The sequence below is a fragment of the Thermobia domestica genome, chromosome 2 (assembly GCF_964235325.1).
Source record: "Thermobia domestica chromosome 2, izTheDome1.hap1.1, whole genome shotgun sequence".
NCBI classification, from domain to species: domain Eukaryota; kingdom Metazoa; phylum Arthropoda; class Insecta; order Zygentoma; family Lepismatidae; genus Thermobia; species Thermobia domestica.
In genome coordinates, this window is record NC_137455.1 from 285,348,472 (window position 1) to 285,362,894 (window position 14,423).

Below are 14,423 nucleotides of genomic sequence, written 5' to 3' on the forward strand. Positions count from 1 at the left end.
AACTATATATAAACATTTCTGGGAACAATTACTTCTAAATAATTAATCAATTAAAACCACACATGTAAGGTCGAAACTCATTTCCTTTCCGAATTATGGGCTATTATTTATTTATAATTTTTCTATCGGTTGTACGAGAAACTTCCTTTCTGCCCCTCAAGATAAAACACAAATTAATGATACCTCGGGTTTACCATACGTTTGTATGCGAAAGATTAGATACCTAGTTTACGTATATAAATACATTTTCATCTATTTGCAATATATTTGCATCATAAATATTCTATACTGTGTATGTACTTTGCTGTAAGAATCAATTCTTCTGTTTTCTAAGGCAAGTGAATCGATTGAACAAGGAGAAAGCTTTAGGTATTTTAATTGCTACTATTTTTTTCTTTGTGTATTATTTATTGTTACTTAAAGAAGTTTACATTCCCTTTTGCAGCACCGAGGCTAATTAATATGACACAGGCCTAAAGTTTAAATTTGAAGTCGTACCAACATTACGCGTTAAAATTTTAATACCCTCTCATCGAGAATCAATTTCACAACCACAAGTACAACGTGAGCGTTCGCTATCCACTAGGCTATTATAAGTTTCCAACGATTCGACTTCAATTCTGTAAGCACTTCAAAAGTTCTTAATCTTGTTCCGATAGATACCTTTAATACTTGTATATATTATCCTTTAATAGTACTTTTGTATGCCTTTCTCTATATGTTTAGTTGTTTTTCTAGGTTCATTCTTGTAATTTTTATTCATTTTTCTTATTGGTTTATTTACGATTATTTACGACATATTACATGTTTATTCCTTATTCGTCTATCTTTCATCACTGACGTATTTAGTATCTTTCTTATATTATTATTATTTTTATATATAAACAGCTCCTTTTTTATTATATAAAATGATTCTATCTTACAAAATGTGTTTAAAGAATACCGCAACTTACATTTTCCCGCATAAACTAACAAAGCGCGGGAGACTTTCTGCAGTGTAAATTAAAAATGAAATGAAAAATGAATGAAATTCTTAAGTTTTACATCCCACGTTTATGCCATTAGGCTAAAGGAGACGGTGATGATGAGAGATGAATGAAATGGTGGAACGGGAGAACCCCGAGAACAGGAGAACGGGTGAAAGTGGAAGGAAACGGGAGAACCCCGAGAAAACCCACGAGCACGATGTTTATCCCCCACAAAGTCCACACGGCGCGAGCTGGGATCGAACCAGGAACCCCAAGCACAGGAGGTGAACGCTCTACCACTGAGCCACCGAGCCCCCTGCAGTGTAGACGTAGAAGGGACACTGATATACAGTTGTGATTCTCTTCCTCGTATGCAGAAAGCATAAGTTCTTGGTAGTCGGCCAACGAGTGAAGAAGTGTAGTGAACGGTCATCAGATTTCAGTTTTTTTTTTTTTTTTTTTTTTTTTTTTTGCATCATGATAGAGAAACTTGAGCAGTTATATTGCATTACATTTGCCAAAAGCTGTGGAAACCATGCAATCGGATCGGTATATTTAATTTTGACCAAGAATTTTGGCATGAGGAGAAGGTCCACGAAATTTGATTCAGGCTTTCATCGCCAAACACAACATTCCTGTGCAACGTCAGGCTCCCTATTTACTCAATATGGCTCCATGTGACTTTTGGTTATTCCAAAGCTGAAAATGCTACTAAAAGGGACCCAATTTGAGTCAAGAGAAGACATCATGCACAATGTGACGGCACGGTTGCTCATCATTGCAAAAATTGCGTTCCAGAAGTTTTTCCAAGAATGGCGGGAGCGCTGGTAGAAGTGTGTGCATTACCAAGGAAACTACTTTGAAGGGGATAAGTCTTTCGGCTTTTGAAATCAATAAATGCATTTTTGCCAACTAAAGGTTCGATACCTCATGAAAGACACCTCGTGCTTTGTGTTACTCTTGGCGCACTTGTGTCTGTAGATTTGTTGTGAACAATAAACTAAATAATAATAATAATAATAATAATAATAATAATAATAATAATAATAATAATAATAATAATAATAATAATACTTATAGTAGCCATGGGTACTTGGTTTCTATTTATTGGTTGATTGGATTGTAGTATAGTCTTTCAGCAGCAAGTCTATTTGAGACATGAATCTACTTTTTTAAACGATAAGTGTAGTATATGAAGTCTACTGCAAATGGAACTAGAGGCTCCTACGCCTAAGCCTAGTATGCTAACTATATATTCACATGATAGAGTTGAAAATAATGGTTGCTGTATTACTAAAAGTGCCATATTGCGCTAGATTTACTATTGGTGATAGGAATAGTCGAACGACGAAAATATCTATCCCATTCCATTCATCAACTGTAACTAGCTCCTAGGAAATCAAACTCAAAACAAAGTATACCAAAAGCTAAAACTAAACAGTTCGACAAACACTGAGATTTAAGTGCTTCTAATGGTATTCATCAAAATTATCTTTCCGATTGCTAATTATTCTTTTCCGTTTTCTTTGTTCATTATTTGCTAAATATATGTTTTCCACTTTCATTATTTGAGATGTATTCAATAGAAAATAAGAGTATAAGACTCAAACATTTCTTTTATATTTTTCTCATTAGAAGGTGTTATGCAGCTTCGAACGTTCAGGAAATTATCCAGCCAAATACATATAACACAATATTATCATTCGTTGTTCTTCATTCCTAACTCTTAGTAACTTAAAATAAATTATTCATTTAGATAGTAATTACAGTACCATAGTTACGGAGTTTATACTCAACATGTTATAATTCAGTATATTTGTTTCAAATTACAGATATTGGTTATCAAAAATGGTAACGACGAAGCAGTATGCTGTTCCAATGATTTCATTGTTCATAATGGGATGGCTTACTCTAAGTTGTAAAGGTGCCCCGTCTGAAAGAGGTGAGAAAAAGTTAACCTTAGAATTACAAGGCCAGAAGGACGATGAAGGCAAATGGATTACAAATTTAAAAGCTGATATTAATGGACAAGTACCAAAGACGTTTGTAGTAGCAGCTGAAAGAGCAGAAACCAAAGATGGGGATAATGGAAAGCATTTACATGTTGAAGCTTCTATACTAGGTATGTCCAAGATTGTATATACAGGGTATTTCAAAACAACACCGACATCGTTTGGGAGGTTATTCCTAACATCAAGGAAAGACGAAATGTATAGACCAACCTTGGTGCACAAATGCTTCGTTTCGGAGTTATACGCTGCCGAAAGTAGGAAAAAAATGAACTTTAAAGGCCCAGAGCTCCAAAACTATGGAACCTACCATAGTCGGCTCAAGACTTCGGTTAAGAACTAATATGTGCCCTATTCAAAAATACATGTTTCAGAATCCTAAGGTACTCCCGCGACCATTATTATAGAGGGAGTTTAGTTATGGGCATATAATTTGAAGTATTCACTACGTACATCTATAAAAATTGTTGCCTAAGTACCATAGGATTCTGAAACATGGATTTTTGAATAGAACACATACTGGTTCCTAAGTGAAGTCTTGACCCGACTACAGTAGATTTCATAGTTTTGGAGCTATGAACCTATAAAAATTTCATTTCTCACGTTTTCGGCACCTATAACTCCGAAAGGAAGCATTTGTGCCCCTGGTTAGTCTATACTTTTTGTCTTATCTTGGTGTCAGAAATCACTTCCCAAACGTTGTCGGCTTTGTTTTGAAACACCCTGTATATGCCTCCTAACAAGATACACCTAATGTTCCCTTATTATACAAATTATACTTAATTTTTCTGTAATTGTTCTACTTCTGTAATTGTTCTAGTTATTTCCATCATTTGAGTAATAAAATCTTGTGTGTTCAGAACATTGAATAACGTATGAGAATGCAATATAATTCATGCATTTTGATCAATAAATATTCACTTTTGATTTCGTAAAAGGACTTTAAACTCTTTCAATATTCCGTCAGGGAGCCACCTAAATCTGATTAAATTGTGCAATCATGTAAAGGTATAGTTATCAAACAAGAAATTATTCCCCTTTCTAAGCAACTTTGAAATTTAATTAGAATGAGTTAATTAATAACCTTTATATTTATAGAAGTGTAGCAGTGTAAGTATGATAGGTAGAATAAATGTCAATATGGGTTGTAGTTTCTATAAAAGTTTGTTTATTTTTAATTATAAACCTGGAAATTATTTTTTTAGCCGAATGAGAAAGATCACCACACCCTTCCTGACAAAATTGTAATATCTGTTCAGTATTACATCATATTTATCTTAAAAAATATTCATTATGCATTACGTAAAAACGTGACTAAGTGTTACTCCTTACACAAGTGCGAACCAAAGACGATTCTTTCTTGTTAAAGCTTCTTTGAATACAAAAAGAGAAACAGATCAGTGGCCTACAGTTGATGTCCGAAGTAGGATTGTGATTTTTGATATAATAATGGTGCACGAAGAAAATGTTTACGAATGCTAAATCCTTAGGATTTCCCGTTGGTCTAGTGATTAAAACTCGCGCCTCTATTGCAGTCTAGTTATTGATGGGGTAACATAGAAATTTTTTCGTATTGCGCTGGTTCGGGCTCCACCTTAAACTATTGGTCCACTTCTCGTGTAACCCCAGTAGTGAAAGAAACGCTGAACTACAAACCAGGTATCCAATGTTGTTTTTCAAAATTCACCGTCTCAGATAACATCAATTCAAAACTTTTTACACTTCGTTCTCTTCGTTCCACGAAATGTAATTTATTTCTGCAAATTCAAACTTAGTAGTTTTCGAGGTAAATATTTGCCGAATTTCAATGGATCATTGCAGACAACTCTATACTATGCACTAGCTCTCTGTTGGCAGTTATCTAAAGTGAGTCTCTCATATATATTGCTTAATTGTATAAATAAGAAATTCCCTAAGTCGTATCTTTCCAAGATAGTATAAAGGTAACGAAGAAAGTTCTACCGATTTTTGTTGAATTCTGTGTTGAATTGGCCATCACATCGTAAGTTGAATGCAAATGGAGATTAGGGAAAGGTCAGTTGTTGGTGGAGGTATATCGAACATACTGTCTGGTTTTGGCAGTTCAGTTACACCCTGCAGTTGCGTAAGGACAGAGTGAACATGGAACCTCCACGGTGTGTCATAAGGGCGTGTAAGGTGTACGAGTTCAAACTGGGGTCAAACGCCGCTGCAGCAGTGCGGAATATGTGCCAGGCGTTTGGGGAGGGTGTCGTGACAACGCGGACAGTGCACCGGTGGTGTAACAAGTTTAAGGATGGTGACGAAACACTCAAAGACGTACCACGTGCCAGAATACCAAAATAAAATGACTATGTATAAAATGAAGACCTTCAGGGAGCAATTGAGGCGAACAGTGGCCAGATATGTGAGGGAATAGGACTAGAATTCAGTGTGAGTTGAGAAGACATTTGGCAGCAGCATTTCCATCAACTTGGGAAGACTAGAAGTTGAGTCGATTGATCCCACATGATTTGACTCCGGGCCAGAAGGCAACGTGAACAGACATCTGTGTTTTTTGCTGATTCGTCTGAGGAAAGAACCATTTCTGGACAATATGTTGATATGGGTAGAGAAGTGGGTCCTGTACGAAGCTCTGTGGCGCCGTCATCATTGGTTAGCATCACGTGAACAGGTTCCAAACAGTCGAATCCAGCACTGCGCCAGACGAAGGTCTTCCTGTGTGTTTGGTGTACAACGCGTAGTATCGTGCATCGGGAATTGCTACCAGCTGGTCGGAGAATGAATGGAACTGTGTACTGTCAGCAGTTGAGCCATGTTCAAGAAAAACTCACTTCTGAATCGCACAAGGGCCCTCCTGTTATAGGACAACGCTGAGCCCCACGTGGCTATGATGATCCAAGACACCAATCTACGCCTTAAACGGAAAACACTATTCCATCTGTAATACTTCCCGGACATTACACAATCCAATTATCACCTGTTCCATTCCTTGGACAGTTACCTTAGAGGACGCCAGTTCAAATCCCTAGTAAGGTGCAAAATGCACTTGATACGTTCTTCGCGTCACTGTCCACCAAGTTCTATCGCGATGGAATCCATGGCCTTCCAGAACGTTGGCACAAGGTCGTCGATGCAGATGGGGACTATGTTTGATCTTCCAGGTACGTCTTAGGCAACATATCGATGTTCGAACGTGGTGGGTGGGAAAGCAAAGAACTTTCTTGGTTACCTTTACAAATCATTCTACGTATGTTTTGTCCTTAGGCTACTTCTTTCAAATAACTGATTCATCATATAAATGTAAGAAAGGTAATTGTTTGTTAATAATATTCATCCAAATAACTTTATTTCTTCTATTTGGCTAAATTAAAAGTGGTTAAATATTGGAATTTTTATGTTTGTATTATTTCAGAAGTATGTATTGTATTATATTTAGTTTTATTTTATCTCTCTTTCAATAAATGAATTTAAAAGGAACAGGAATTTGCGAAGTAACTGTTTTTGAAGAAAATTAAAACACCACTTGAACATCTAGTTTTATTTTATTTTATTTATTGTTTCTATAATGTAATGATTTAAAGCATTTATAACTTCAAGATGTTCAGCGAGTACATCTAAATGAATATACCACATGAAGTACAAAGAGTGGATTATTAAATGACATATTCTTCCAACAAAATTTTTAATTTGTGTTATTTGTTGGTTTCTCCTTGAAACTTCACATTTTATATTAATGTTTTTATTCACCATTAACGATAGACTGTATTTTGGTTTTGTTTAATTTAAAATTTTATTTTCAACGAGCAAAGTTAAATAACATTTAAGAACTAGTATAACTAATGATCATTGCATTTTGTTAATACGTATGTTTGTTAACATCAATTGCCAAAGGAGTGTTCAAAATGGTGTTACGTTATTGATTACTAGGACATTTAGTTTCATGAAAATTCTAATACAATGTTACTATATAAATAGTTCTGTACATGACAAAGTTTTAAAACAATGAACATAGAAGAGAATAATATTTTCCGAACATTAACCCATAAACAGAAATTTAGTAGTTACAAAATTTAAGATTTCCAACAATTTTCTTTCGATAGTCTGTGAATTTGTAATGTTTTACTGTTGGTAAAGTTACGTAAGATGGCACTTAGATAAATATGCAGAAGAACTCACGACTACCACAGAGTAACAGAATTTTGATTTCATCATTTGACAAGGAGATCAAATACACATTATTTACGACTATATGATAAAACATTGCCATTACGATTTAAAATACTCATTTAGTCATATTTTCGGGACAAGTATAATGTCAAAACCGTCCACATAAATGTAATAATCTCTTACCTAAACCATTTCCATCCTCTCAACTTCTAGATATTGTTAAACAAACGTTTCGGGGGCGGAGGTGGCTCAGTGATAGAGCGATTAATTGTGGTATGTGGGGTACCTGGATCGATTTTCGGCCAAATTAGTTTGTGGAAGACAACATTATGTCTGTATGTTTTCTCGGGGTACTCCTATTTTCTTCCACACTGTCATTCCACAGGTTCTTCCATCATCATTAACTTGCCTTTATCATTCATCTCCTTTATCCAGAAGAGCTTAATTATGGGACGTAAAAGTTTCATTTCATTTCGTTCTAAAAATTATTTAGACATACTGTAGAAATGGTCATTATCAATTATATGCAAGACCAAAATCTAATAACGTTTGAATATTTAAAGCTTTACTTGTGTTCTTAGAGTAATTAACAGTGTTTTTTAAACTAATTCTATCAGGCTTTGTTTCCATTTTGTACTAATACACAATAACACACTGAGCAAGTCTATGTGATAATATGTAAAGACACAATCAGATAACAATTTCAACAGAATAACTGTGTCTTCATTAGACTTCCACTCCTTCTGGCTGCTTGGGAGTTGGTCATCACTTATATACTCTCCGGAGATCAACTTTTAATTAGGCTTCGCCCCTTCATTAAAAAGTAACACTTGTGCGGCTTTCACTTTCACTTTTTAGCTGCACACGTGCACAATTAAAAGTTTACTTTTTTCCGTTGGATACATTCTGTCCTCTATTTATCTTTATTTCCTTATTATTCTTTTTCCTAGTAATTAAAATACTAAAATTTAAGAAATAACTATGTTTATTTTAATAACAATAACTTTTCTTTATTACAGAGAAGGAGAAACAAAATAATCTTATTGAATCTGTTGTACGGACTACCTCTGGTAAGTTTTGTAATATCTAGATATATTTGTGTACTTGAATTATGCAAAGAAATCAAACTACTTCAAATATCTAATGTAATCTAGCTAGCTATATTGAATCATTGGAATTTCCATTATTTCTTTCGTGTTTGTAATGTAACCTGTCTCTAGACTTATACATGTTAACAAAAGAAACACTGGCCATTGTTTCTTTCTTGCTATACATGTTATCTTTACATATGTAATTTTGCGAATGCTGTACTTGTAACCCTGTTGTAATAAGTATTGTAACACAACCCAATCAGCAAGTTCGTGAACACGCCTTGATCGATCGGGGGGGGGGGGGGGGGGGTCAGAAGCTGCCACGTTGTGTCCTATGACTTGACCTCAACTCAGGACCAGATGTGAGTGGATATGTTTCAATAATTGCCGTGATGTCGATTTCCTGAAACGAATTGTCACATAGAACAAAAAGTAGGTGTTTTTTCCGAAATCCCAAATATGCAAAAACAATGGTTGAACAAACATTAACTTTCAGAACCGGTCGTCAAACAGAAGAGTGTTAAACATACTTACGTTCAGTATGTTGTAGAATTACGAGGGATAATTCACTTTGAGTTCCTTTCTAAAAGTGGTACATTCATGTCAATCTCTGTTTCGAGCAGTTGGGGCAGATGTGTGCTGTACTACGCTAGAAATGTTATGCATTGATGAACTAAAAGCATGGCCTCCTGAAAAAAGAAACTTGATAATTTGGAGCTTTTGTCATACCTGGCGAATATCCTGACCTTACTCATTCGGCCCACCACCTGTTTCGGTCCCTGGTGCACTAACTGAAATTACGGTGCTTCACTAAGGAACAAAAAGTAGAAACAGCAACGAATGAAACTTTAACTATAAACACAAAACTTGATATCGATTTGGAATCGAAGGACTGACAGGAAAGTGATTGCTCACAGTCCTACATGAGGGATTATTGTTTAAATATTAACCAGATTTCAGTACACTATAGTAACTACAGGTATGCTGTGTAGCTGTATTTACACAATATTGCAAGACATATGAATTACACTTGTAGCTTATGGTGGCTGTACAGCCAGCCACAAAAGTAACCCCCCTCCCTAAGCGCTTTAATTCCATTACTTGGAGTCCAGGTCATTTGCGGTTGTGAGAACGCATAGACAGATGTAACCCAACGTACACGTAACTTTTCTCGTCACTGACAATAGTTGGTAGCACTGAGTCAAGTCTGTATGGAAGTAAAATTGTGAGTTGATGACGCACGAAACATTTGTCCATTCTGAGATCAATCTCTCTGGTTCAGAGCGTGTTATCCAATGAACATCATATGTTAATCTCAATATTGCTGTGTACGTAATATATATTTTTTCTTTATATATTGTATAATGAAAGAAATAAAAGCACTGATCACATATGAATCAGAAAATGCTTGAAAGTAGCTGAAAATATCAAATCTAGAACAACTACAGGAAATAAGTTTGTGAAGCTCCCCGCCGTTCGAGGGGGCCCATTTTGAGACAAAATTTTCTTACTCCATATACGATACGAACATGAAATTAGAAATGAAACATCAAATAGGGGCGCTACATTACATAAACGAAATAGCACACAAAAGGCAAATATAACTATAATGAGTCTTGGACCCATTTCAGTAAAACCTGTCAACTATTAGGGGCTCTAGAAATAATATTTATTCGTATTTCTTTGAGATTTATCAATACTGTCCCCATAATAATTTTGTCATGTATGGAATTGGCCCAGAGAGTAACTAACGGAACCGCAGACCTTGACGTGCGAAAGGGTCCAGAGGCTTCGTTGAGGCCCATAAAAATTAAGAGAAAGTTGGAAAGAGGGGACCCAAGAATCAGAAGAACAACTTTTTCTAGGGGCCCAAATAAACTAATTAAATCTTGCTCCCCTCAGAAAAAAAATCTAAGTTACGCCGCTGGTCATCGGTTGCAGGGATTGTCCCGATTTACATTACATTTCGTCTTTTACATAACTTCTAATTTCCAAAGAAGAAAAGACGACAGAAATTATTTTCACATTCTTTAAATTTCATCAACACCTGTAGAAATAGACAGTTCTATGTTTATGTTCCATAACTACTAGTTTATTTTCTTATATTCATATGAGGAGTTTGTGGCAAATTGAGGCTACATGATAATGAGACTGCTGATCATGAGGCGCAATCCACTAGGGATTCGAATTCCTCTCAAGAGCAAGGTCGGAATTTTAACTGTCATCAGTATTTATGTGTTCGTGTTCCTGTAGTATTTGGAACACTTCGAAAGGACATGAGGTGCAAGTGGCAAACAATACTCCGGTCGGGGCGATTTGTTCAAAAGACATTGTGAAAGTAGAAAAACCTCATTACAGCTACTTGGGTTCAAATCCCGTCGTGGTAATTAGTATTTTTTCTGAACAGGAAGATAATGTTTATGTAACTGGTGTTGTAATTATGGTATTCCTTGACTATAATAATAATAATAATAATAATAATAATAATAATAATAATAATAATAATATTAATAATAATAATAATAATAATAATAATAATAATAATTATTATTATTATTATTATTATTATTACCACAATGGAAAGAAAAAGTAACATATTCGAAGGTATTCATAGGAACAGAAAAAATATAAAGTATGTCACATGTTTCTTAGGTTTACACATGAACGCAATAATATTATTACGTTTACGGATTTACAGATACAATTATCATTTTATGAAAAGAAATGGAATATAAAGATTTGTTAGCTGATAACAGTAATGCATTTTTTTTTATCTTCCTCTAGGTAGAAAGGTGATGTGACATTTAAATAGGATCATTCCCGCGGCTAGCGCTGTATTTTCGATCACAATTTGCAATTTGTGCACAGCTACGAACAATTCCTTTGAAGTCATTTTTGGCCCATACTACAACAGTAAGAACATGTTTAGCCTTATGTGCTCATCAATTCTTTTCCAGACACGTTACTTGTCAGACAGTTACGAAGGTTTATACAGATTACGTAATTTTGTGTTATTAGCATTTCACCTTTCAAGGCAGTTGTCTAAACTCTTATACCAAGAGAAATTGAATATTTTTCATGTTAGTATACATCAGAAGTATCAGTTTTGTAGATTGTTAAAATTTACTGAATTGCCACACCCGGAATCGAACTTGCGTCCCCAATATTATGAAACTAACGTTTAAGCCACTACTCTAAGAGATCACTGCTCTGGGTGAAGGAAAAAATGGAGTTGTAGTGATTTAGAAATTAAACACCTTTACTATTCCAATGTAATAATGCAGAAACTTTCTGATTTCAGTCATGATAAAATTGTAAACTATTATGCAGAAAGAATAGTCCAGAGAAGTCAACCTTAAATGGACAAGTCATACTACTACTATGAGAAAAATAAATGACGCGTCTCTTTATTTTGAAGTGTTTTGAAATATCTTCGTTTTCTTTATATGTTCGAAATTTCGGAAGGTTTCCCCAGCAGGACAGGTTAGTAACAAACCCGTTTTTAATATTTGTGTTAGATATTAGCTTAAAATAAATAAATTAGAAGCAAAAAACATTAAATCGACAGAAATCTCGAGAATTACAAACTCTGCTAAAATGGAAAATTTTAAAGAACGCGAGGAAATTCTGCAATTCAACACGAAGCAGTGACATCTATGTCATTGAGAGAAACGTGGATTAGATCTACAAACGAAAATATTAAAGAAATATTTCTAATATGTCTTATTATATGCATTATCAGCGAACTCCAAATATATGAATCGATTCTAAGTATTAACGTATAGATAGAGCAAAAGTGGAAATTACCTATGGAAAAAGACGAATTCTTAGCAAAATCGTAATGAAAAATCGTCTTTACTGTAGAACAGGTTCAGTTCACGTAAGAAAACGAATAGCTCAGTTAGTTAAAGTAACGAGTCTGTATGCCGAAGGTAGTGGGTTGGAATCTCATGGAAGTGCTGTTGTCATTTTTATCACTATGGTTACTTTTTTATGTGGGAAAGAATCAAATTGTAACATATGTGTAAAACTCATGACGATACCAAAAAAAAAAAAGATAAAATGTCGTTGTCGCATTTGCATTAGTGTGTCTAATTTTTGTTTGCAAACAGTTTCGTAATTATTTCCCCTATGCTCACTGCTCACTACACGCTCAGTGATGCATAACGAATGTTTCCTAGTAAATGTTAATTCTAATTTGGAGAATTTTATAAATTTCACAATGTTTCTCACTACATAGTCTTTTATTTACGTGTTTGGATATTTTGATAACGGATTTCCCTATTAAATATTTAATTTTCCCTATAAATATTTTTCTTAAATTGAAATTGTTTTGAATTTACCACATAAGGAAAGTTGCCCGAAGGAGGAGAACTCAAGAATTGGTATTCTACGTAAAAGCAACCTATTGTAGAATGATGATGCTTCTTACCTTCAGCACATAATCTTAACGTTAGAGAGTCAGACAGAGAAAAATACTGTTTTTTCCTCCCCTATGTCCACTCATCTTAAAGCTCTAAATGTAATGATTCGTGTCACATAATTTCGGCTCTCCAAAGACATTCATATTTATTATTTTATTATTATTATTATTATTATTATTATTATTATTATTATTATTATTATTATTATTATTATTATTATTATTATTATTATTATTATTATTCCTGAATATGCCACACTTACATAATGTAGCAACTTTAGACATCTTAGTTTAAAGTGCTTTCTTTAGTAATAATTTGAGCAACCACGTCACAGAATTTAAAATGTATGAGGGGGCACGACGTTTTATTTCCCCCCTCTCTTTTCAGCACCCTCCAACAGAAAGTATATAATTTCTGAGAAGCAGGGAAGACAAAATGAATAAGAAATATATTTAGAGCATCCTTTCCTCCTTCATGAATGGAATATCACGTAGCATTTTTTATTCTACCGAAGACTACCCTAGGTCGTTATGGATAGGTAACAAAAGAAATACCTAATATATTTATAGCGCCCCTTGACTGTAATATTACCTCTTCTTTATTTGTTCGATTCTGCCCTACACAACAGAGAAAAAGAATATTAAAAGTGTCTAAAGATTACAAAGCACTTTATATTTTGTCAGAAACAAGGCAGTATATACACAGCATTGCTTTCTTTAACAAATGTTTCACATCTTGATTCGCTTATAAAATTAGGTAGAATAAACTTTTGCCGATCATTGCTCTAGAGGGATTAGTCCAGGATGGTTTGTTGTCGGGCTAATAACGATGAGTATGTTTATTTACATCACCGTTAAAGAAATAGCAACCTTTCTGAAAGGAACTTACTTAGGAAACATCAGATCTTCCTTCTACTTAGCAGAGCCCACTCTAAAAATTGCATGTCGCGTTCTGAGTGAAAGTTCTATGGGACTATTAGAAAAATATATATTCCCGTTTCCACGCTGATGATAGAATTTCTTAAGCAGTTATTCAATTACGTTCGAAGCATAGGCGTAAATAGCGTTCCCGCAACCCTGTGGCGTAGGGACCGCACAAGCTGCAAGGCCAAAAAATATACAGAAAGTACGCAGGGGCGGACCAGGCCAAATTTTCACACTAGCAAAGTGACTGTTTGGCGCCCTCCCCCTAGTACTAGCCTATATTTTACATTTTATCATAGTGTTTTTAATATTTTAAACCCATTTTTCAAAAAGAAATTCATTACCTAAAAAAGCTTCACAAAGAATTTGGCCTGCTATAAACAATAGGAACTCGGCCCCCCGCTTGGTCTAGTGGGGTCTAGCACGCCTGCCTTCTGTGGTCCTGGGTCCAGTTCCCGGTGGATTACTGTTGAACGATAAAAGTGGTTCGGATTTCACTATAATTAGTATCCACATCTCCCTTGGCCATTAAGGCATAATCGTGGAACGCTAAACGCAAGCAAACAAACAAACAATACTTACTTCCCAGCCACTCTTTATTCTACATGCCCTCTCTCCATTTTTCGATACAGCCCCCTTAGTACTATGAAACTCTCTTCTTCCATGGTGAAATGGAAAAAGAACATGTAATTGCCATTACTTTACAAGAATATAAACCAGAAACGTCGGTAGAAAACACATTATAAAATTTATTTTTGAAGCTCGTTTTGGCGCCCCTCTTTCCCTGGCGCCCCGGGCATTCGCCCGGCCCTTGGCCCGCCTCTCAAAGTATGGACGCATAACTAAGGACTGCGGAGGA

At 35.0% G+C, this 14,423-nt stretch overlaps 1 protein-coding gene across 1 annotated transcript in view; it reads left to right on the top strand.

Annotated features, from left to right (window-relative positions):
* Positions 1–275: 275 nt before the first annotated feature.
* Positions 276–14,423, top strand: part of LOC145678538 (uncharacterized) — a gene marked incomplete in the record, with an annotated part of 652,003 nt that continues 637,855 nt past the window's right edge. Inside the window, 3 exon segments of the mRNA XM_081748800.1 lie at positions 276–369; positions 2,801–3,090; positions 8,146–8,196. Coding sequence (XP_081604926.1) covers positions 2,817–3,090; positions 8,146–8,196 — 325 coding nt within the window.